General features: G+C 28.6%; 2 protein-coding genes across 3 annotated transcripts; one reads left to right on the top strand and one right to left on the bottom strand.

Moving 5' to 3' along the window:
• Positions 1-6,325: 6,325 nt before the first annotated feature.
• LOC107414088 (uncharacterized) lies at positions 6,326-10,872 on the bottom strand. 2 transcript variants are annotated; one of them, XM_048470311.2, is made up of 8 exons: positions 10,253-10,872; positions 9,118-9,265; positions 8,858-9,008; positions 8,577-8,702; positions 8,404-8,484; positions 7,991-8,183; positions 7,619-7,889; positions 6,326-6,914 (listed from the first exon to the last, which is right to left on the bottom strand). In XM_048470311.2, exons 1-8 carry the CDS (start codon positions 10,457-10,459, stop codon positions 6,649-6,651), a joined length of 1,443 nt encoding a protein of 480 aa, XP_048326268.1. In that variant the 5' UTR covers positions 10,460-10,872; the 3' UTR covers positions 6,326-6,648. The 2 variants fall into 2 exon arrangements, with proteins under 2 accessions (XP_048326268.1, XP_024927607.2); XM_025071839.3 differs by having other exon boundaries at positions 6,326-6,917; positions 10,253-10,871.
• A 10,245-nt stretch (positions 10,873-21,117) lies between these two features.
• On the top strand, positions 21,118-25,915 carry LOC107414097 (cytochrome P450 714A1). The gene is made up of 4 exons (XM_016022194.4): positions 21,118-21,534; positions 23,379-23,605; positions 23,894-24,150; positions 24,835-25,915. Exons 1-4 carry the CDS (start codon positions 21,237-21,239, stop codon positions 25,670-25,672), a joined length of 1,620 nt encoding a protein of 539 aa, XP_015877680.3. The 5' UTR covers positions 21,118-21,236; the 3' UTR covers positions 25,673-25,915.
• Positions 25,916-26,504: the final 589 nt, after the last annotated feature.

Here is a 26,504-nt window from a genome sequence, read left to right as displayed (position 1 = left end):
AATTTCATGAAAATTATAGATTTTTTAACCAAATTGTTAAGGATTTGATATGGATATTTTAAAGAAATTTTCATGGAAATTTTGGTGAAATTTCAGAAATTTCAATGAATATTATGGAAGTTCTATCCATTTTCATTTTAAATCTAAATTTTATGTCGACCCCTTCAAACAATGAAAATATCGAAGAAATTTCAAAAAAATATCGGATATTTTAAATCTTGGTTAAAGAGTTCAAAAATAATAAATAGTAATTTAAAATCAATATAAATATTAATAAATAATTCAATATATTTAATGATATATTCTTATAATGTTCTTTATAATAATGGAAACAATGGAAATTTATAATTTTTTTTATAAATTCTTAAATATATATGAAACTAATTTTGTTTAGATTAGACTTGTTTATTTATTAATTTTTTTTTTAGCGACTTGTTGAATTTTCAACAAAATGTGTTACAATTTAAAATTTTAGTTTCTATATTAAAAGGAAAAATAAAGTTTGATTTTTTAATTAAAAAAGTAAGATATTAATTATTTCTATTTCATTTAGTGTGATTAAAATAAAAAATAAATAAAATAAAAAACCTACATAATTTTAGTGTGATTAAATTTGTTCTTTTTGAATTTAGAATAATGAATTGGCTCAATCCAAACATGAATTTATTATCTAACGTGGCATTCATATACATTGTCAACTCGTAATTTCATATTACAACACTGTTCATTCACGCAAAAATGGCATCAAATTTGGCACATGACTGAAAAGCCATTTTCACCAAAATTTGGTTTTTTTTGTTCCATTTGGGAACAGGTTGGAGCAAACAACCAATTTGCCATATACAACATTCAAATTCTCTTATAAATAGAGATTAAATCAGAGAAAATTATATTTCACTTCTCCCCACTAGTTTATTAGAGTTTGTACCTTAGGGGATTGTTTGGTGCAGTGTATTAAAGTTTTGTATAGTGTTATTTTGTCCGATACAATGATTGGTAATGCAAATGGGTTGGATTATCTAATACCTTTCTCCATCCTTAATAAAGCCTGGAGTGTATTAACCAATGCACCCCAAATGAGTTATATTAACTAATACCAAACTCATACACACAAGAAAAATACCATAAACAGCCAAAGCCATATTAATCTTCATCCTTATTTTCTTTCTCTTTCTTCAATTTGCTTCCTCTTCACTCCCACCATAACCACAACCCCCAAACCCCCCCTCCCCCCAATTGTCTGCATAATCGATGCCAGCATCGATGGTTCCTCCATTTTCCACTCCTTTGTACTTACTCTCCCAATCCCACTCTCAATTTCAACATTTGAATCTTCTAGCGAAATGACTTTGTTGGCAGCCTCATGGCCACCATCAATGTTACCAGTAGCACTTCGAGACCAGTACCTTTATCCTCTACCCAAAAAATTTCCATTTCTTGAGCTACACCAAGCAACAATCCCTTTTCTTTTTCTTCTTCAATCGGAATCTAAGATGGCAAGAAGTTCATGTTCAAGACCTTGAGCTTCAATTGCAAACTTCCATTCGTTCAAAAATGACAATCCTTTACCTTTTCCTTGAATTTCTGGGTTCTAAATTAAGCAGCAGCACATTAAATAAAAAAAATGGTTTAAAAATTTTTGGTGAATAAAATTTGGATTAGCAAGAGCAATAGATTTTTTTTTTTTTTATTGATCTAGATTAAATAACCAAAGGAATGATAGATTAGGATTTTTGAAAAGAGTCGGTTTTTGGTTCCTCCCCCCCTTTCTTTCAAGCATAGTGAATATTTTTACTTTAATAAAGATAAAAATATATAATATAATACATTATAATACCAAATGCAGTATAATATTACATCATACAATTCATTCTAATCAAATCCATTCCAATCTAATCCAATTCATATTCCAATACAATATAGGATACCAAACATTCCGTAGGTATATATGATGGGTTTCCTTGTTAGAAAAGAAGCATTTCTATAGTAAAAGAATTGTTTTGGTTATCCTTTTAAAGTTTAATTGGGTTTTATAAGTGATGTTTCCAATTCTACCATAAACCCATAAAATCGTTGTTTTTTTTTTTTTTTCTTTTTTTTTGGTTGGTTATTTTGTGGCATATATAAGTATTTTTATTATTTGATGACATATTTACCTGGAAACTATAAGTTAAAAGAAAACTTTGATCATTGATTTCATGTCATTCAGAGTTACATTGCGTGAGTTATGATTTTTGCAAGTGCACTGTTTTACGTGCTGTTTCTGGAATTTTTTTAGGATTTATTTAAGGCATCAAACGAATTTCATTTTACAAAGATATTTTATAGGCTTTTATTACGGACTTGAGTTATAAAGTAAAAAAGGCTTCCTTATTTTTAAAGTTAATGGTTACTGATATGTTATAAAAAAAAATAATAAAAAATTTTTAGAGTTTTATGTAAGTTTGTATTTTGGATTTTTTTTAAGTTTTTCCAATTAAGCGTAAAAAGATTTTATTAACGTTTTTAATTATTTTATTATGTATAGGCAGCAAGATTTACTAGTAGGAAATGGAAAGAAATAAAGAGAAGTAGGATTTTATGATATCCAATATGTATGTATAATTTAAGGTTTAAAAAATCAAAACTTTCGTAAAAAATTCATCAAAATTTTAATATTTTCAAACAATAGATAGGAAATTTCAATCTTAAATAAGAATGGGTGAAAGTTCCAAATTTTTCATTGAAATTTCTAATATTTTCACAAGCTTTCTATAAAAATTTCTATTAAATATCTACATTAATTTTTTTACAACTTTATCAAAAAAATCTATAATTTTCATAAAAAAATTTTAAAAATTTCTATTAAATGTAATTTTGTCTAATAAATATTATTGATATTTAACTGTCTATCTACCAAATATTTGTTTTACCATAATTTATTTCTATAAATATAATAAAATAAAAACAAATTATGATATAGACAAAAATATAAATATGAATGTGAAATAAATAAGAAATATTATAAAGTAAATAAATATTATGAAGATGTTTATGAAATATATCTTTTGCAAATAAAGCTAAATCAATTGATGAAATATTTATGAAATGTCGTTAAAGAGGATATTGTCTCAAATTTAATCATCAATTAATAATAATTTTACGTACAGTCAACTAATATATTATCAACAAATATAGCTACATTTAAATATCCATATAATTGACATATTAATAATTACATGCAAAACTATCAAAGAAATAAATTTTGTAATTACTTATCATATTTCATATTTTCAAATGAGAATAAGGAAGAGATCAATAATTTTCAACTATCTAAGAATTATATGTAATGTTGAGATGACGTTTTATGACATATAATATAATTATAATAATTTTTGTATAAATCTTAATTATTAAATATTTTTATCAAGTATGTATTTGTTTTGTATTTTTTATTGATAATAATATATTCATGACCATTAAAGTTTACGCAAAGATACTCTCCATTTCCCTTGAAATGTAAGATCTCAATTTGGAATGATCAAATTATGCCACATCATTTTTTTAGATCCAATGGTTATGTTGGTTCTATATCATCATTATTAATTTAAAAGCAATTTCATTAGTTATTGATTAGTGCTAATTTTTTTAATATAATTTAGTATTAAAATAAATTAATAAAATATGTTTGTCCAGAATTAAATTACTAATTGATTGCTTTCAAGGAAAAAAAAAAAAAACAAACAAACAAAAACAATCGCAAAATATTTCTACATAATCTAAATGCAGAAGACTATGAAGTAGAGATGAATTCTTAATATTTCAAAACTACAAATTTTCCTACATTTATCCTAGAAAGCGATTAATTTTGGAGTGGTAAAGATGTGATATTTTTGTTAAATGTTTTTAAATTTTTTATATATGTTTATTTTTTGAGAACTTGACTGAGAATTTTGAGTAACATGTTTTGTTTTTACAACTTGAATATATATTCGTATTTTATTTTTAACTATGAAGTAGAGATGAATTCTTAATATTTCAAAACTACAAATTTTGCTACATTTATCCTAGAAAAAGATTAATTTTGGTGTGGTAAAGATGTGATATTTTTGTTAAATGTTTTTAAATTTTTTATATATGTTTATTATTTGAGAACTTGACTGAGAATTTTGAGAAACATGATTTGTTTTTACAACTTGAATTTGAAAGCATCTATATTCTTATTTTATTTTTAATTGTAAACACCCTTAAAAGATAATTATAATCCAAATATATTAAAGTATTACTTTGATAATATTTTGTAATTTTTTTTCCTTAAAAGTAATTAATTAGTAATTTAATGTTAGGTAGGCATATTTAAATTATATAAGGAAATTAACACCAATTAATAACTAATGAGATTGTTGTCAAATAAATAGAAATGACCTAGAATAACCATAGCAATAAGATTTAAAAAAATGATGTGGCACAATTAAGCTAATGGAAATTGATATCCTCCATTTTCTTTGAAATGGAGAGGATCCCTATGTTGCTTACTATATATTAATAACTAAGAAAAATATTAAATGAATTTTATATAGTAAATTTGATAATTAACTGATTAAATAAGTTAATTCTAAAGTTTTAATAAATTTTTTTATTTAAATAAATTTTCATAAATTTTATGAGTTTTTATTTATATTTGATAATTTTTTATATTTTGAATCTTCGATAATTTCGTCAATATCAATTTTTCTAACCTTGTTTATAATTAAGGATTGGTACCTTATGTATGCACATGAATGCACATGTATATTTTTAGTAAACTCAACATAATCTCAGTAAACTCAACTATAAGATATTTATATTGTTGTCATATTAATAATTACATTAAAAGTTATAAATATATATATATATATATTTTAATAATTACTTCTCGCATTTCATATTTTAAAATAAAAATTAGAAAAAAATCAATAATTTTCAGCCATCTAGAAATTCCATATGGTATTGAAATAGTATTTATGAAATATAATATAATTATAATAATTATTTTATATATTTTAGACAATAAATAATTTTATCAAATATGTATATTTTTGTTTTTTATTAAAATAATATATTTATAAATTTTAACTCTTATTATAAATTGATTGATCAAGAGAAATATAATATCTATTCAATATTTTTATAATTTTGATAGTTAATTCAATAATTAATTAATTGAATAAGTTAATCCTAAAGTTTTAATAAAAAATTTCATTCTTTAAAATAAATTTTCATTAATTTCCATCATTATTTATAAATTTTTATTAATATTTGATAATTTTGATATTTCCATAAATTTATTCCTATTTTGAAACTTCGATATTTCCATCAATACTAAAATTTTAGACTTTAATTATGATTTATGTTATTAATTATGACTTATGTTACGGAAAAGTCATTGTTGTATTATGTTCATGCAAACTAAGTAAAGTGTCTTTGTCATATTATGTTCATGCAAACTAAGTAAAGTAAGTTATCAATCAATAAGTATATAATTATGATTATGCAAATGGTTATAATTATCTACTACAGTTGGAAAGGAAGAGCTATATATAGGTGTCAGGACATGTAAGGTAATAAACTTTGGTAAATGATTCGTCTATCTAAGGATCGTATGGGGACGACTCATAAGTATGTTTAAGAACGCTAATTTGGTTGGCATGTTATAAGCAAGATAAGAAATTGAATTTATAGCCAATAACACTCTGCCACGCTATTTTATAGACAAAATTTTGTAGGGTTATATATATAAATAGTTTTACTTGTGGGAACCGTTTACACACCAATAGGTCCAATCCCATCAATTTCAAAAGCAATTTTCAGAAAAACACGTAGTGAGTTTGATCAATTTGAATTCCACCACTAAGATTGCAAGGTATACCAATTTTTGACCCCTCCAACATTTTCTATTTAATCAATAAAACTAAAAATAAAAATAAAAAACATGATACAAGATGTCACTCCACTGATTATTGATGCTCTATTTGCTTTATATAGCCCGATAGATGTAATCCATGTGAAAATGGTACAACACTTACTCAACTGAAAAGCAACATAATTCTATTGGCCTCCTTTATTAGAATTGGCAAAAGCCAGCTGGATTTTAGGCAAGTGCGATGCATTTTTCAACTCAATTTGAGTTGTATTAAAGTTACTCGAGTTTGGAATACTTGCATTATCACATCCGTTTTATTGCAACTGATATTCAAATTTTGTTTGTCAACAATGATCAACAGAGTTAAGGCCGTTGCCTTGTAATTCAAAATCCAAAATTCAAAATTCAAAATTCAAAAATTTAAAATTCTGACTTGAACATTGATACGAGGAAAAGCATTATAAAGCTTAGATAGCATATATTAATGCGTTAAAAACGAAACTAGATCAACTTTTAATACACAGGTCAAATACAATTTCTAAATCCACCATCGTTAAGAGCCACTCTATAAAATATGATATCAACTTGAATACAGGTACAGAAGGAATACCAATTAAGGTAAAACATGGGATTTTAACACTTGATACAAGGCAATCTAGTGATACACTTTTCCAGGAGTTCTTGCATGGAAGCAACGCAATCAATTCTGACAACTATAAAGAACAATAATGAAACTAATAGACACAAGTAACAACATGAAGAAATCATTAGTTAGACCATACATGAACTAGACCATGTCGATTGCCTGTATAGATCTCATTCCGCTCTTCATCGTAAAAGAGAGCTGTAATATCTTCCAAAGCTTCTGCTACTGTACTCCTAATTCTGGAGGTATGAGTCCGCTTTTTTGAATTGCAACTGATACTACAACCTTTGCGACTACGACAGCATTCATTCTCCATTGGAAGACTGTTACTTGCTCTTATCTTAGCAAGGCATTTCCCCGTCAGAATATTGCTGATATTAATGGACCCTGCTGCAATGGAGATGCAAACACCGTTAGAGATCAATAAATTAGGTCCAGAGACGATGGACACAGCTATGTTACAAAGAGAGAAGATTACACATAACGATTACAGCACACTTTAGAAACACATGAAACCATTCATTATATCCAACCTCTTAAAAGATCACCATTGCATATATATGAAATGCCAACAAAAGATGATGTATGACACTCGATTCAAGAAAACCTGCCCTCAAAGGACTTAACTTGACAAAAGAATGAGTTAATGAAGATTGTATGCTGACTCAGATTGGCTGACCCATTTCAATGAATCCTCTACTCCATTTTCCGAACCAAGATTCTCAAATTCATCCCAATAACAATAATACAATGATTTGATCACACCCTCCATCCATGTAATATGTAAAGTAACCTTATAACATTGCAAGAGTGAAGGTCTATTGAATTTCAAGTCATATAGATCAACACGACTTTGAGGCTTTACACCAAATACAGAAACCAAACTTGGACACTTCTCAACTTGGGGTTGAGAGAAAAAATTTCAGAAGGTAATTATAGTCTTCATCCTTATCACCCTTATGAATATCAGACATCAGGCCACACATAAACACCCAAAACCATACTTGCTACCCAGCTTGATAAAAAGTTCAAATTTTTACATTAATATAATTTCTATATTGCAAATAAAAAGCTGGAGGTTAAAATATTACCACTTCCTTCGGACAATGGATCATCGGAATCAGCCTTGCAGTAAGAAATAATAAGATCCTGATCACTAGTAATGTATATGTTATTAGTGTTGCAGTCAGGATGCCACAATAGGTGATCCTCAAATGAAGTAACAAGCTCCCCTCGGAAGTTCCAAACAGCCACAGTTCGATTTCTAAACGTCAAGAACAACTGGTTCTCGTACAAAAATATAAATGCTGAAGGCGTCATAAATTCAGTTCTGCTAACTTCCGTTAGATCAAAATTGCGAACCTACATATAGTGTCATTCATCATATCCTTTTGTCAAGAATGTTATTAAAATATATTATTAAAGAAACTAAAACCATTGCAAATTTCAATAAGGTTTCTTACGTCAAGAATCTGAAGGTTCTCATTTTCTTGCTTAACAAGAAGCTTTTCATTGAACTGTTCAATGAAATCCACCTTCTTATTCCGATGCAGGAGATGGTTGAATGATTTAAGAACAGTACCATCCTCTATCGATAGAATCTTAAGTGGAACATGACCACTAGCCTTGGTAAAAATCAACAGCATGATCCCAGGACTGTTCAAAAATAAATAAATAAATAAATGAAGAATATAACAGCAAAAAATGGAGATATAAGTCACCATGAAAAATGTAAAAAAAGAATAAAGAGATGAAACAGTGATATAAAAAGATTAAAAAAGAATAAGAAAATGGTAACATCTGTCATGCACAAGTACATGAACCATAACCACTGCATAAATGTATCTAAAAGACGCACAATGTGAAGAAAGCTAACCTGATTTTAATCTCTTGAACATGTTTATCTGATATCGAGTACAACATCGTGTAGTTCTTCAGGTCAAACACCTTATATATACTAGAATAAAAGAGAAAATATATCAAATCCAAGAAGCTAATATCAATTCAGAGTATTACATTGCAATAAACTTTGATAAAATTTAAATTTACCTATCCTGTGCTGAATAGGTGAGTACCTTCCCATTTACATCATCAAACTCGACAAAACCAGGCCATTTCAATGACTCAGATTCAAAAAGAGCAAAGCCGGCATCTGGTTTACCCCTCCGTATGTATCTGAACCACATTAAATGTCAACCTCTTTAGAAAGAATGTCAAACAACACAGGAAAAATAATAATAATAATAATAAATAAATTATGATAACCAAAACATTCATTCTAAAGAACTTTTTCTTTTTACGTGTGGTTGGAGGGACACAGATTTACATACTCAATTCGTGTGCTTCTACATTTCAACGAACTGAAATTGTCTGAAGCATAAACTGAAACTGTGATAAGTGAGTCATTGTTTTTATTATAAAACAAGCTTCGTATAACTTCATCTGGACTGACGTTCAGAAAGCATATCCTCTGGTTAGTCTCTGCATCCAAATAAGAAAACTATTTAAAGTCCCCTCACTTCACTTTTAGATACAAAGTTACATTCTAACAAGTCCAAATAAATTTAAAGTACAAAATTATAGCTACTACCTCGGCTAAATGCTGCACAAACACCTGATTGTGCTAGAGCAAACACTATGTCTCGTGCTGCTACAATCTCAATGATCTTTGACCTCTTTCGCAGGAAGGGCAGTACCATGGAACAATGACCTTTTGGATCATGGGTGTCATATTCCTCCTGTTCATAAATTCATGCAAACACCATTACAGCATATAAAGAATCAAACACTAAGAACACTATCAGTATACAAATCTTTTCTTTTTACTAATAATATTTCAGAAGGAATTACTCATCCATAAATTTATTAACCACCATTTGATGCACAAGTATCTTTTAGCTTTTTTCAAAAGATTACTAGAACAATATCATACGTTGGCACCAATTCTCTTAAAAAGCATAGTTCTCTAGGGCACAGCTAAAGTGGCAAAAAAAAAAAATATATATATATATATAAGAAAGGATAAAACTCACAGAAAGAAATACTAATCCTTATCAATGATTGAAAGGGTTAATGTTAGTTGGCATAAGGTGAACGGCACGAAGCCAGTAAATGCACACGAGGCTAGGTGAAGAAACATTAAAGTTTTGATTTTAAATACATATTCAACCCTATATCACAAAATCCAAGCTCTTTTCTACAAATTAAAGAGGAAGATAATATTCTTCATGTGTAGAATCCTACTCAATATGACATGCTTTTCAACTTTAGCTGTAATTCTATGAAGCTCTAATCATACAAAGATTTTTAAGGCACCCTATTCTAAGTCTCCTCTGTATATTTACAAAACTTAGCAAATATGAGATTTCGAAAGCTCAATAAGTTTCACTTGCAATCGATAAAAATAATTTTTTTTAAAAAAAAAGGAATAATTTGCAAACAAAACGACAAGAGTCTTCGCCGACAGCTTTAAACTTATAATCAGATTAATATGATCAACATCAAATCCCAGAGGATCTCACTGCATAATAGCTTAACGAAGAGCCCCTTTTTTTCTTTTTTTTTCCCCTTTTTTAGCAAAATTTAAAGCAAATCAAAAACTTGAACTTCGTAAAAATCCGCATCTATAAACGAGGTAAGTAAACCCATCAAAAGCACACAACTATCCAAACACTAAGCACAGAAAAAAAAAAAAAAAAAAAGATGATGGGGAGGGAAAAAAAAACCTGAAGACGGATATTCCGAAACCTTTCCTGTGCATCGCTCATGGTGAAAGCTCGGTCACGTTTCGAACTGATTTCTCTTCGCTGGAGCTTCTTAACGCTGTTGACGAACCCATCCACACCACCAACCCTAGGCCTCTTCTTCGCTACTACACGCCTACCACTGCATGGTCTAGGGCTTGCTGATATCCTCCTTCCCCCACCTTCCATCCGTATCACTCTCTCTCTCCAACTCTCTCTCTAAAACACTCAGTCCAAAACTTAGGCTCGCAATCAACATGTAATTCAACTCCAGCAAACCGTCTCAATTTCAGGATTCTCAAGCTTTTCTCCCACCAAGTAAAAAAAAAGAAAAAAGAAAAATGAAAAAAGAAAAACCCTAAAACTCCTCACAGGCGACGAACAGGAAGAGTCTAGGGCTTGTTTCCAAACAGAGATTCACCGTTCAAATACAGAGGCCAAACCATAACCCCCCCAAAAAAAATAAAAACACGAAAAACAAAAGAAAAGCTTCTCTACTTTCTCTGTATGCAGTGAAAAATTAGTAGGAAAGACGACGACGAGATTTGTGTCAGATTTCAACAGGTGCGTGTCTGCAATGTCTGATGAATTTCAAAATCTAAATTTGGAAAAATTTTGACGGCAAAAATTATTTGACGGCTTCAGTTTGGGCTTCTCTTGTGAAAATTCAGCCCATCAAAATTGATCCTTTAAGAAAATCACATTGGGGTACTAATTGAGTCCAATTAAGTCTGGCCCAAATTAGGAATGGGTAAAATAGGAGCTACAGTGAGTCCATTACTACAATTTTGCGATCAACCATAACAAGATGTATGTTTTGCTAACTATGCATGACTTGTTTTTATTTTATTGGATGAAAAATTAATATAATCTAAATATAAATAAATATTTTTTTTGAAAAATAGATGTAACTAATATACGTTAATAAAATGATAACATTTTTTCAAAAAGAGATAATCACACCGTCCTTGGTAAATATACTTTTGATACATCTGGCATCATATTATTGTCATGCTACTAGGGCCTTCTTGATTTTTATTCATGATTTTCTTACTACTGCGGGTGGCACACAAGCGTTGATAGTTTTGGACATTCACAAGTTTCCATCACATCTCAAATTCTCTTTTCTTTTTTTTTTTTTAATCTAGAAATTAATATTGTTCAATTTCTTAAATATTAACATGTATTATGATATCCGCTTGATCTATCCCAAACAAAAACCTAGAATTTAAAATTTTGAACAATTTGACTAGAATTGACAAAGTTTGATCAAATTAAACTTTTAAATGGGATCAAATTTGATTTTACTTTGAAAACATAATCTAGCGTTAAATCTTATATCATTGCAAAAATGTTTGTCGATATGAGTTTATAGGTTAATAATATGCCTAATTTGGAATTATGGCTAAAACTTTATGATTCTAAAAGTTTAGTATATCAGTATTTTATATGTATTTAAATCAATATAGTTTTCATCCACTAGTAATCCAAAGGCTTATATATATTACTTTAGAGATGAAATTTGGCTTTAAATCTTGTATCATTGCAAAAAGTTTGTCAATATGAATTTATAGGCCGGCAGCACACCTAATTTAGAATCACGGTTAAAATCTAATAGTTGTAAAAAGTTTGATTTATTAGTAGTTTATCTGTATTTAAACCAATATAAGTTTTTGTTCACTAGTGATCGAAAAGGCGCATATATATATATATATATATATAGGAAAGCATGCATCATTAAACAATTTGAAAAATACAGAATTTGTCTAAAAATTCAAACATGTTTATCCCTCTAGTTGGGTTGGGTTGACGCTTATTCTAGAGGTGACAATTCGTGTCCACGTGTCGTATTCGTGTCGATCCGTTTAATAATCGTGTTAAAAATACTCAACTCTAACCCGATCCGTTTATTAATCGTGTCAGATATCTAAAACACTAACTCAGCCTGTTTATAAACAGATCAACCTGACACAACCTATTTAACACGATTACTTTAACAAGTCGTGTTGACCTATTAACCTATTAACCTGAATATTAACCTACATATTAACCTATTTATAGAAAATTAACATATTAATTTAAAATTAACCTATTTATTGAGAATTAACTTGTTTATTAATATATCTATTCTACTAGTTTGAAAATCAAGCTCCCCATTTGAAAATGATTTAAAAATAATAATTAAAAAAACAACTTAAAAATAATTTAAACATTAAAAAATTAATATACAATATTTAAATTTCATAGTAATATCCCTCAAATTATATTTGCAAATTCTAATCCACAGTACATAAATCTCAATACATGTGCTTTTATAGAAAATTACTTTTATAAAGTTTTTTAATTTATAATATTTTTTATTTATTAAATATATATTATGGGAAAATCAAATTTAAATGGATTGTAATATGTATATAATTGTGTCGGATTGCAACTGACACGTTTAATAAATGGGTCATAACAGATCAATTTCGAATTAAACGGGTCAACCCAAAAATGAGGACCTGATTATGATCCGAACCCATTTATTCCGTGTCGTTTTCGAGTCGTGTCACCGTATCATGACCTTAATTACCACCTCTAGCTGATTCATTAGATCAAGCCACCAATACATCACATACACCTGACCACTGGCAAACCCAGCCTTCAGCAGACTTGCCCACTAGAAATCATGGCCAACACCTAAAATCACAATCAACTATTGCCAAACACACTTAGATCAAGTCGGCAAAGCCGATGGTGGCCATTTTCAATTTTTCCACCATTTGACTCGATTATGGCCAATTTAGGCCTCTCCATACACCGTTTTCCCCTTATTTTCATCCCTATGAGCTCAAATTTTTCCTTTATTTTTCAAGATTCCTCACTATCTGAGAAATCTATGAACATTAAGTTTAACTAAAAATTTTAACAAGTTTTCCAATCATCAGCAACATGTTTAAACCAAGCTAAGTATATCACTACGATCCCCATCCTATAGATTTTCCATTTATATAAAATTTATAAATTTTAAATATTGTATGATTAATTTTCTATTTTTAGATTAATTAGTTAAATATCATATAGAATTAGACTATAAGTTAAAAATTTAAAACTAAATTGAAGATGGTGGTGTGTTCTTAGATGTTATTGTGATATATTAGAATTCAGTTTAGTAAAATTGATCTTCAAGTGAAAAATCTCAATTTTGGATACTTGGTTCAATAAGATGCAATGTAATTGTATCATTCGGTGTTCAATTTTTGTAATTTTAAAGTGGTAGGATTAATTTTAGAATTTTTGAAGTGCACTAATATCTTTAGATAAATTTTTAAAAGCTTAAATAATATTTTTTGCATATTTTAGGCACAAAACCTTATGGCGATTTGTAGCTAAGTAGAAGTAGGCATCGTTGGTATCTATGAGTGGAAGTATTTTTGAAAACAAATTTGGTCATTGTTTAAATGTTAATTTCATGATTTTGAATCCACAATGAATTTTGAGAATTATGATTTTATATGTATGTGTATATATATATATATATATGAGTATGGCTATACAAATATATAAAAATAAGTATTATCATTTCATATATTTTTGTTAAAATTTTAGATGATTTCAAACTCTAGTATGCTTATGGTAAACTTTTGAATCTTACCACTTAAATATTTGGATTATTTGAGCTCATGGTTTAGTGCAATTGCTATTGGTTTGAATTTTTGAAATTGAAATCGTTGATTGTAGAATTTGACAATATTATTAGGTAAATTTTGTACATTGTATATGGATTTATGGTATTTTAGTTTATTTTATATTTGGAATCTTGGTGTTTAATTAATCAGATTTTTAAATGGTTGTATTAGTTAAAATTGTTATTTATTTTATTTTATGGCATAAGAAATGTTGGTTTACATGAAATGTTTGATGGGACTAGTTTGAAATTGTAGACCAATTTACATTGTGCATCACTTGACTATTTTAATATTCCACAGCAACAACAGTATTTTATATTTCCCTGTCTATAATTATTTTTATCTAGACTTATCTATATAGCTGTCTAACCTAATTTAAAATTAATTTTAAAATGCTCTTATATAAATTATAGATACAATAATAACCTAGTATGTATATATGATAATGGTTTATAGTATAACTAGTTATAATTGTTGACTATAATATAAGATTTTGCATGCGATGATAGTTCTATCTAAATATATATACTGAGGTGTTATTTATATTCTATATATTTAGTTACCTATGGTTCAAGTGAGTTTCTATTAAGCTTTCCTTAAGGATTGCTCAATGATCCTTACTCAATGATACTTCTTTGAAAGGGTCCTATCATCAAGAACCAAATATACATATATATATATATATATATATATATATATATAACTAGCTTTCCGTTTTATTGGTAGGTACAATAGAATCTAAAATGCTAATTAATTGAATTTAAAGAAGAAAAGTAAGATATTTAAATTAACAAAAAATAATACTTAATAAATGTAATATTTTTTATTTTGTTTTGTTTTTATGAGGAATTAACTATGAAAGATATATTATTTGATGTCTCAGCAAATAATAGCTTTAGTAGTAAAATATAGAGCAATGATCAATTCTCATTTCCTTTTTTTTTTTTTTTTAATTTTGGTGAATAATTCTTACTTCTTAGTCAACTCAACTATATATAATATTTGTTATATCTTAATCAAATCAATTAATATATCCACCAAAATTCACTGTATTTTTGGGAAGTAGATATATAGCTAGGCATATGAATGTTTGCATCAACCCATATCTGGGTACTAGATATGACATGTACAAGGCAATCTACCAAGCACGTCAACATTTACATAATTCCATTCTACCCAAACCCGCCATTTGATTTAATCTATAGATTAGATCAAAGGATTTGGTAGCTAGCAACTTATTCATCTAAACTATAAGCTACAAGTTAGGGAGTTCAATTTCTTTGCTCCCTTTCTTTTCAATCGAAAAAAGAAAATTTATTCGAGAAAATTGAAAGGGAAAATGAACAAAATTAACAACCATTCAAATACAAAACAATCCTAAAAAAAGAAATATGCACCTCCTTGAAGATAACTCAGGATAGAGAGAAAGTAAAATCGGTAAAAAACAAAATCCTTCATATGTATGAGTGTGAAAATTGAATAAAATGACGAAACAACCAAGTTATACTCGTTTATGGCCATATATATAAAGGACAAAAATGTAAAATTATAATCAATTAATTAGAGCTCAAGCAAGCTACAAAGTAAGCTGTCAAAAAAACTCCTAATGCTTATAAAAACTACAAAAAAGACATTAGAATTCTAACTTGTTAACCCTCAAAAATAAAATATATTACAATGCGATCATAGGGTTAGAACTCTTGAAAATTACAAATGTGTCATCTAACTTCTTATTCTCATTTATAATATTGCTACAGATATAGATTTATAAATTTAAGTATTATATCGAGTACAACTATAGATGAGTGAGGTTGATCCAATGGTATGTCTTTCATATCTATATATAGAGATTTTCTTTTTCTTTTTTTTTAAGAATAAATTACATTTTAATATTTTTAACATTTACGATTTTGCAATTTTAGATTCTTAACAATTAAACAATTCAACCGGTGAATTTTTCAATTTGCTATAATTTGGGCTTTTTCAACTTTGTATCATGTAAATGATATAAGCAACTAATGTTCAAAACTTCAAAACTAATTTAAAAAATCTACATTTTTTAGTATTTTTTAATTAAAAATTTAAAATTCGACATAATTTAATATCAGTCAAATAATATTTATATATTATTTTGTTTTTTATAATAAAAATACTAAAATATAAATTTTTAAAAATAAATTTTAATATTTTATATTAAATTTTTTTTTTCAATTTAAAAATTAATATAGTTTAATATCTTTCACACGAATATTCCATTAAATTTTGTAATCAAAAATCAAAATAAATTACAATAAATTAAAATATTAAAAATTTAAATTGTTTAATTGAAAAATTAAAAAATTAATTTATAAAACTCCAAAAAGTTTTTAAAAAATAAAAACTCTAAAAAGTTGAGTATACCAAATATAAGTAACTTTCATTATTGTGTGTTTGTTTGTTCGCCATTGTTGGTAAAGTTTATTAATACAATAATCGAATTACGATTTGACGTTTTGCTGCAGTCGAAAAGAAATTATTTAAATAATCATAAATATCCAGCTGGCTGAGGTTATTGAAATTGTAATTTAATACATTAATCATGTACTTTAATTTGACAATTAATCCTAATCTTCTAGCGTGTGAATTTTGAAACTTTTTTTTTTTTTTGTTTGTGGGAAATGGTATGAATTGTGAAACTTGACATTCGAAAATGATGCAAACGTGAAGAAACATTTTATTAAATGTAATATCATAACAATACGTAAGAATTAAGGTGGTGCGTAGAGATATTTTATCCAAGGATCCACACATGTAGCTATATCAGGAAAAGTTTTATCGTGGTATTCCTTGATTTTGACTAACTACCAAATTTCCAATAAAACTCAAAACGTATTATCTATATGAATATACTCGATCATTTCACTGCAATTGATCTTTTTGCCTAATATAAAACATTAACTAAAATTCTCAAACTCTTTCCTTGCTTTGTTTTGTTCATTTGACATTACCACTGAATCCCAAAAAATTCGCCTTTATAGCTTAAATATAATTATGTAGCACCAAATTAAAATGTCTAATATTTGAATCTCTTTATTGACTTTTATATGGTGATGAGCATTAGGTATACAATGGAAGGTAGCTAAAAAAGAGAAAAAAAACTGGAAACTTTTTTACTTTATCAATGACAACCTTGTCACAATCACATCATACTGGCAGTATTCATGGAACTATATATCTGGACTCTTGGTGTAAGGAAAAAAATAAAAATTTTATTTAATTTAAAAAAGAAAAAGAAAATACTCATCTTTTCACTGTATCTCTCCGACGTGGTGTTGTGTCTATATATATATATATTTATATTTATATATAATTCGTTTATGGTACAATGGTGTTTATATGTATCATAATATTAGTAATGTTTTTTTATAGTATTGGTGATGATTTTCTAAGAAATTATCGTTAATACTATAAAAAATTATCACTAATACTGCAGTTCCCATGTGGATCGTTTTCACTATAAAATTTTCGTATATATATATATATATAGATGAAAGATTATTATACGGTTTGTTTATATATGGTTTGAATAGTGCCTTACGCAATCAATATACACCAATATCTTATAAAATGAGATTTCATAAAATGTATCAAATCAACTTTTTTTTCCTTTTCATCATAGTCGTTGAATTTGGAGTTTTTTTTTAAACTATATTTTAATTTTTTTTGGTAAATAATTTAAAATGTTGATATGATAGATTTTTATTATAATATCATGTTTTTTACGTATGTTGTAGGAACAACAAAATTGGTCGGCTGGTCTTTATAGCCACGTGGCATCCCTATGTTGGAAGGACGGCGGTCCTCTTGTTTTTGGAGGGCAGTTTTTCAACAATTATGCATGTAGTGTGAAGTGGTACTTCCTAGCAACCCAGAAAGGCAAAAGTAGATACTCACAACTTTTACAGGAAGGCTCATCTAAAATTTTTTTGTAAATAATCGGAGGTACTAGAGTAAATATATACACATTCTACTCTTTCAAAACTATATTTAATTTCCCGAAAACTAATATTATTATGAATTCAAAAAAATTATTACAAATAAAATAAATTTTAATACAAAACATGTCCAATTTAGACATGAACAAATAGACAGCATATAATTAAAGATGGCAATTAAGTTAGTAAAACTATATTCTTCTTCTTTATATATATATATATATATATATATTATGATCGATGTCGGTACCCATGTTATAATAAATATTTCATTGCTTCGAAGTTCATAAACTTTGGAAGTGAACTAGACATCCACGTAGCGTTGGTATCAATATCTATCATAATGGAATAAATATAAACATAAATTAATATGTCATTAATACCAACATTCATTGTAGTAGAATAAATATAAACATAGATCGATATGTCATGCGACATCAAACAGATTTACAATCGTATAAATGAACAAACATATATGTATATATGCTACAAATGAATATAAAATAGGTTTATACAGCTTACAAACTAAAAATAGAGAACTGAAATTTCAAACTCAACTTGTTCTCCAGCTGAAACTATCCGAAATAGCTAGCTGGGGAAATTTGAGAAGTGAAAATTGGTCCACGTAGAACAATAATGATCGTGCATGGAAGAATATACATATATACCCTCATATCTCTTTCATATACTTTTGTGGTCTGAAACCCACACCAGAAGCCACCACCATCATCATTATCATCGAAGTCGACACGTCCTGATACATAGCTATCTCTGCCTAGAAATCACCTCACGTTTTACTTCTTCAGCCTCTGACAGCATCAAATTAAATTAAATACGTGCAACCCAATTGTCCACACATTGATGAGCTATATATATAAATATACTTATTTACCATGCCTTATTCTTCAAGAAATTAAACAGTTCGTATATTGTCCTCGATTGAACTTTTTTGGTACAGAAATTCTGGTTAAGTTTTAATATCATCCATTTACTACTATAGATATTATTGCAAGTAGTACTTGCATATTGTATATCATTACAAAAATGTGTAATTGTACAACAATTCACACCGGCCTTAACAGTGTTTTGCTTGGCTGGGGACCGCTTAGTTACCACCATTGTTGCTTCTCCCATGTGGGCTTGTCACCCTTTATCTTACCAAAACCATGGTCAAGTACCATGAATCCCATTATCATTTTCGCTAATTAAAACAAATTAATTTGCCCTCCTAACAGAGAAATAACGCATATATATAACATTCTCACTTAAATACTTCCTATGTAATTAATTTGAAGATGATTGGAACTGTGGGCCGGGGTTTGTCTTTTTATTATTTTATTTTTTTAATGCTAAGATGAGATATCCTAACCAATTTTTTTTTGAACTTACTCTAAAGGGGACTTATGGCAAAGGCATCCCAACGATCAAATCAGTACCTTGCTAGACAATAGATATTCAAAATAAGAGAGCTCTCTATAAGGCTTAATTCAGTGTACCTAACACCCTATCTATACCCACGTGTATTTATTGAAAGAGCACTAGGGAATTGTAGTATTATAGCCATTGACTATTTTTTTGATTAAAAATAAGAAAAAAAAAAGAAAAGAAAAAGAAAAAGAAAAAAGAGATCCTTAGATATTTTGAGACTTTATCTTTGACAAAGTTTAAAACTATACGGTTAGCTGTGAAAGATACAGTTCTTCATGATAATTGGGAGTCGGTAGATATAGCCATCCATGGAGATAATAGAATCCATTACTCATAAATATACACATTTCGATCAACAAGGTCAATTTTCTTAATCAGATTGTAATTGTTGGTCTGTGTCAAACCAACTATTATGTTGTAGATTTTCTCAAACAGTTCAATGACAAAATTGTTATTTTATTTCATAATAATTTTAAATCCATAGAAATAATAGGTATTCTTTATGTTACTCTTTGTTAGAACATGGTCTTTTAACCAAAGTCACTTAATTATTATCTAAGAACATACCGTACATGGCCAGTTCGAGCCAACTGATCATGTTTTGTTTGGACTTTGGATATAATCTTTATATTCCATTTAGGTGGTGCTTTGCGGACCGTTTATATTTTTTTAAGACCAAGCGAGAGAAAAAAATAGACTATGCATCTATCCAGTGTAACGGGGCTTGGAGTGTGCCTACAAATGCGTTTGGAATTTCACAAAAAAAAAAAAAGGAGCATGAAAGCCACATCCACAATACCTACATTAAAGAAGAAAGTACAGTATCTAAACTTTAATATTATATGTATTCTTGGAATCTGACATAGTCCAAGTTATCCGTTGAATTATAAGCTTCATGGATAATAATATATACATACAATCATACTATCTCTTATCAAAATCTGATAAACAAATCAATCAATCTAATAAAGATACTGACTAGATAATTATATATCTATACAATCTTTTCTCTTAGTCAAATCCAAATTCTTTTTGATAGGCTAGTATTAAATGATTAATTGTCGATAATAAAATGATCTTCCTTATTAAAAAAAAGAAACTAATATGTATATATATATATATAATTTTTCTTTTATACAAGAATTTTGAATAAAGTTTTATCCGAAATAATATATAATTTTTAAAATAAGCATATAACTAAAAATATACACATATAATATGTTATAACATGTATTGTTCTGGACAAAATTTTGTTTAGAATTTTTTAGGAGAGAGTTACTTTGTGTATATATAATAAATATATATATAAATTTATGGTAGTACGTAATGGATATTACCGCATTAAATATGCACAATAAAAGATGCTTGTCACCACACTAATTGGTTGCATTATAGATATCTCTATCAGTATCATCATCTACAATCTCCCAATAAATGTCTCTTGCGAATCTACGTACTGCTCGGTCAATTTTTCCCTCCAATCATCTCATCAATCAGTAGTCTATACAATTAAAGCCAGAACTACTATTTCTTGGATTATCTGCGTATCATCAACATCATTCCCACGTTATTTCCTAGCTAGATACTTTCTTAATCCTGACCTATTCACACTGTAATTCATAAAAACCTTGCTAGCCAAAAGATGGGGCCTCCCTTCCCCACCCCACCTCTATTTTCATTTCACTTTTTTATACGTGTTCATATGTGTTTACATATTATACCCATACACACACACACACACATTTATATATATATATATATATATGCAGATATATATCAGTTTCAGCAGCTGCAAGTGGGTTTTATTTTCCCATATATAAATATACATCTAAAGCAAACCCCTTTTACTAAGAGAAACCAACAGGATAGCTGGTTAAAAAGAGAAGTGAGGATATGGAGGTGTATCTTGTGTTGAAGATGATTTCTTCTATGGTTCTGGTGGGTTTGCTTGGCTTCTTGCTTTATATTTACAACAGTGTTTGGCTAAAATCCGAAAGGGTGAGGAAGAAGCTGCGAGTGCAAGGTATCAGAGGCCCTCCTCCTTCTTTTCTATATGGGAATTTGCCTGAGATGCAAAGAATCCAACTTCAGGCCATGAAGGCTCCCACTCATCACACCGATAACGAATTTGTTGCTCACGACTATACTTCCACCCTCTTCCCATACTTCGAACAGTGGAGAAAAGAATACGGTACACATACATATACATACATACACATATATATGTTATTTTTCTTCATATAAACTACAAATAGTGTGTATATATATAAATATATGTCAATCGAATATATGTGTCATGCATCATGTAACATTACATAATGCATATTTTTGATATATATAGTTTTCATATGTTGACCTAGAACATAATTTTTATTTTAAATGTCTGATATTAAGGATTTCTACTTGTTCAACTAAAATTGTATTATTGATTTATTAATTGAAGTGAAAACATTTGATACATTAACACATGTTTATATATATATATATATATATATATGTACATATTATATTACCATTTTATGGTAACAAAACGTGGGTATCTTCCAAAAAATGGAGTTGCATATTATATATATATATATGTATATATTGCAATTATAAGACATATTGGATCCTCATTTTGCTTAATGTTTCTTCCTTTGTATCTTCAGTACTTCTTAAAGTGCTAGTAGTTAATTACTGATATAAAATAACGCATTTAGAGAGCCACACATATATTATACATAACATTAAGCTTCTCGCCGACAGGGAGATTGATATATATCTGTTTGAGATTATTTTTGGAGAATACTTTCTTTTTCTGGTATTGAATATTAATTGAAAATGGAGATTCAATGAACTACTGGGGGCTCTGTAAATTTTATGCTTGAACTTTGTAAATCTTTGCTGGATTTTGTTGTTGATATTATCGGTGGCTATAAATGTTGGGGTCAACCTTAGAGAGACTTTTACCTCTTCATGAAAGCCCGATCCCTGGATTCCCTTTTCAAAAACCAGCCAGTACTTAATGACTCCAGCTGTTTCAGAGTCGGCAGGTCTTATTTCCTTAGTTGAATAATATATTATCATTTTTATGTTTTAAATATTAAAAATAATCCCTTGACGTTGACTGCTTTGAATGCCTTTTGAACCCCATATGAATCATCATAGTTTTTTTTTTTTTTTTTTTAATTATTATTATTATTATTATATATATATATATATATATATGTTTATATATTATATTATAGAATTTTTAATACGGAGAAAAAGATCTAGAGTTATCGGGGGGTCCTGCCAACCCCACATCTAGTATATAAAATCTAACCGAATAAATGTATAAATAATTTAGTTTTGTATTTTATTTATTTTTCTTAGTTTCCAAGTAATGGAAAAAAAAAAATAATAATATATATATATATATACATATATTTGTATTTTTATTTTATATATTAATGGAAGTTGGCTATCAATATATTGATTGGGCCCTTGCCAAATTTAGACAAGTTTGTGTTTTGAAAAAAAAAAAAAATGCCATGTACTCTAAATAATTATTCTTATAGCATGTCAATAATGTAGTTATATATATGATGTTCTTTTTATATAAATAAAAAATAATATTCTTATAGCATATATGTGTATGATAAAGCATTTGATTACATCTCTTCGTTGTTGTCCATATACATATTACTATATAATATGATACAATGATAAATTAGTAACAATGATTGAGCAAAAAGTTATAGACAAAAACGCAGACCCCGCTCTAAATTATGAGATATAATTATATTTCCCAGTACTTTTTTTCTCTTTGCTTTTGTATTTGTTTTCATACTGAAAGACAATTTCGTAGCACGATATGTTTATTAATTAATATTGGGCATTATTATATACAATTATTGAGATGAAACAGTGGGGAAACAGTGTTGTGGTATTAATCAATCACCCATGTTTTGAGGTACAAATTACAATGAATGGCATCATTTATACAACACGGTTTTTCAAGTAATTTTTATACATTTTAAGAGTTTTTAACTAACTATATGTCATGAAGTACAGGTCTAATATATACGTATTCGACTGGGATGAGACAACACATGTACATCAACCAGCCAGAGCTAGTGAAGGAATTGAATCAGTGCATTACATTGGATTTAGGAAAGCCTTCCTATGTGACCAAAAGGCTTGCACCCATGCTTGGCAATGGAATTTTGAGGTCCAATGGCCATTTATGGGCACAGCAAAGGAAAATTGTTGCACCTGAGTTCTTCATGGACAAAGTCAAGGTAATAATTAAGTTTCCAAATATTTGATTTTTTTTTTTTAAATATTAAAAATGATTTTACTATTGAACTTTGAGCTGTCCTTATTGAGAACAAAATTGAAGACAAAACAAAATTTTTTTTTTTTTTTAATATATGATTATAACTTCAAGGACAAAGGCTAGGCTAATAGATAATGTAGGGAGGAAAATTTATTGAAGATGGGTTCCTCATATAATTGAATGTTAAAAAGGGGTGGTCCTTAAGTTGGGTTGGGTCCAAATTATTAATTAAATAGTATGGAGTGAGCAGGGAATGGTGGGGATAATGGTGCAGTCAGCACAGCCACTGCTGAGGAAGTGGGAGGAATGCATTGAATCACAAAGCCAAAGGGGTATGGCAGCAGAGATCAAAGTGGATGAGGATTTGAGAGGTGTCTCAGCAGATGTCATTTCAAGGGCTTGCTTTGGTAGTTCTTATTCCAAAGGCAAACAGATTTTCTCCAAGCTTAGATGTCTTCAACATACCATTTCACAGCATGGCTTCCTTTTTGGAGTTTCTAATTTTGGGTATGTAAATATTTCACACCACTACTTGCTACCTCTAATTGCCCTTTGTTAATACCAAATTGAATTGGATTCCAATAGATTATTTTATATTTAATCTAATTAAATTTTATTTAAATTAAAACAATATAGTTCAATGGGACCAAATTTAAAGTCTATCTGATTCAATCCACACCAGTCTGGCGAAAGCAACTTCCATTATATTATTTCCAAATAATAACAATAATATAAACTAATGACTTAACAACGACTTATGTGACCTTACTTCCATCAGCAATATTTTCGTTTCCTTTTTTATTCTTGAAAAAAATACTTTATTTTTTTCATTCTTATACATATGCTTATTTATTTATTTATTTTTTAGGATGAATAATACATTTAGTCTAGTCTCCCTAAACTACTATACAATTTGCCTTCAAACTTTTAAAAAATATCACTTCGGTCCAATTTTTCAATTTTATCTCATAAATATGATAAAAAATTAAACATATATAACAGTTAAAGATAAAATAAAACAGTGTTTCAAGAGAGTTCCTTTCTGTATGATTAATTTTATAAGATTCATCTTTCCAAAAATGCATAAGGTAAAGTAAAAAAAAAATAATAATAATAATTTATTTTATTTTTCTATTTTTAGATTTTTTTATATTTTGAAAAAAAATTACTAACAAGAGAAGAGATTGGCAGATCTTTCCCAATGAGGAGAAAACAAAACGAGATCAACAGCTTGGAGAGAGAGATAGAATCATTGATTTGGGAAGCAGTGAAAGAACGCCGCGAACAAGAAATCTCAGACACATCTTCATCATCATCATCGGGAAAAGATCTATTACAGCTGATCCTCGAAGGAGCCATTAACGACCACACACTAGGTGAACATTCATCCAAGCAATTCATAGTCGACAACTGCAAGAACATCTACTTCGCCGGCTACGAATCCACCGCCATAGCCATCTCTTGGTGTTTGATGCTCCTCGCTCTCCACCCCGAATGGCAAGCCCGTATCAGATCCGAATTCTCTCAGATCTGCCCCGACGGTGTTCCGGACGCGAACTCGCTCCCTCAGTTGAAGGCCGTGACGATGGTGGTTCAAGAAGTCCTCCGTCTATACCCGCCGGCGGCTTTCGTATCCAGAGAAGCTTTCGAAGATACGCAGATCGGGAACGTCGTCGTTCCGAAAGGCGTTTGCGTTTGGACTCTGATTCCGACTCTGCATCGGGATCCGGATATTTGGGGACCGGATGCGAACGAGTTTAAGCCGGAGAGGTTCGCGGAGGGAGTTTCGAAGGCTTGCAAATCGCCGCAGGGTTACATTCCGTTTGGATTGGGTGCGAGGCTGTGTTTGGGAAAGAACTTGGCTATGGTGGAACTGAAAGTTGTGGTTTCGATGATTGTGTCCAGATTCGCTTTCTCTCTGTCTCCCAAATATCGGCATTGTCCTGCTTATAGGATGATTGTAGAGCCCGGACGTGGCGTTCATATCCTCATTCAAAGGGCCAATGCGAAGGAGGACCATAGCAATTAAGCCTTTGTTACCAGCCTCACCCCGCCCCTACCAGGAAAAAAAATAAAAAGAATGAAAAAGACCAGTGTAAAATATTATGTTGAATATGTTTTTTTTTTTTTTTTTTTTGAATGAAGAATATGTGATATTTTATTTTATTTTATTTTGTTGGTTTTGAAAATTTTTTATTTTTCATTTTCTTTTTTGGTTATATTAAGTGATGTTTTATAAATATATATATATATATAGTTTACACATTATAGATATGATTTCCTTACCTTATAAAAGTAAATTTAAAAAAATAATAATTTAAAGTTAGATAAATTTGTGTCAAATTTTGTTACAATATGTGGACAAGTCCAAACTAAGGTGGACTTACTTGATCAGTTGCTTAATTTGGACTTACTCGGACTTTACTTATAATTTATTAACCATATCCTATAAATTATATATTATTAAATTATATAATTTATCATAGTTTATAAATTGCATGTAATTATCATCATGGCCATGTAAAGGACAGTGGCTTTTAGGCCATTGTTGAATATGCAATATTTTTTATTTATTTTTTTGAAAGAAGATTTCATTATCAAGTTTTAAATTTAAAATTTAAAGGTCATCACCAAAAGAATAGCTTTTTTTATTTTTTTTTAATTTTTTTTATTTGTCGTGCAAAGTGTGTTATATTTTAAGTTTTTAATAAATTATACTTTTGCTTTTAAATAGTAACTGCTACATATATATATATATATATATATATTTTTTTTTTGGCTATGAAAATGCTACATATAAATATATATACATATATTTTCTCACAATTAGTATTGGAAGCTGCTTATTTTTATTATTTCTA

Source organism: Ziziphus jujuba, chromosome 8 (assembly GCF_031755915.1).
Source record: "Ziziphus jujuba cultivar Dongzao chromosome 8, ASM3175591v1".
In the NCBI taxonomy this organism is placed as follows: domain Eukaryota; kingdom Viridiplantae; phylum Streptophyta; class Magnoliopsida; order Rosales; family Rhamnaceae; genus Ziziphus; species Ziziphus jujuba.
The sequence above is the reverse complement of the archived record's forward strand: the minus strand, read 5'-3'. Positions and strand labels throughout refer to the sequence as shown.

Coding starts and splice junctions, on each gene's coding strand:
- LOC107414088 (XM_025071839.3), bottom strand. CDS start 10,459: ATGGAAGGTGGGGGAAGGAGGATATCAGCAAGCCCTAGACCATGCAGT. Junction 9,266..10,252: donor TTCGGAATATCCGTCTTCAG/GTTTTTTTTTCC, acceptor ATTTATGAACAG/GAGGAATATGACACCCATGA. Junction 8,485..8,576: donor ACCTATTCAGCACAGGATAG/GTAAATTTAAAT, acceptor CTTTTATTCTAG/TATATATAAGGTGTTTGACC.
- LOC107414097 (XM_016022194.4), top strand. CDS start 21,237: ATGGAGGTGTATCTTGTGTTGAAGATGATTTCTTCTATGGTTCTGGTG. Junction 21,535..23,378: donor ACAGTGGAGAAAAGAATACG/GTACACATACAT, acceptor CATGAAGTACAG/GTCTAATATATACGTATTCG. Junction 24,151..24,834: donor TTTGGAGTTTCTAATTTTGG/GTATGTAAATAT, acceptor AGAGATTGGCAG/ATCTTTCCCAATGAGGAGAA.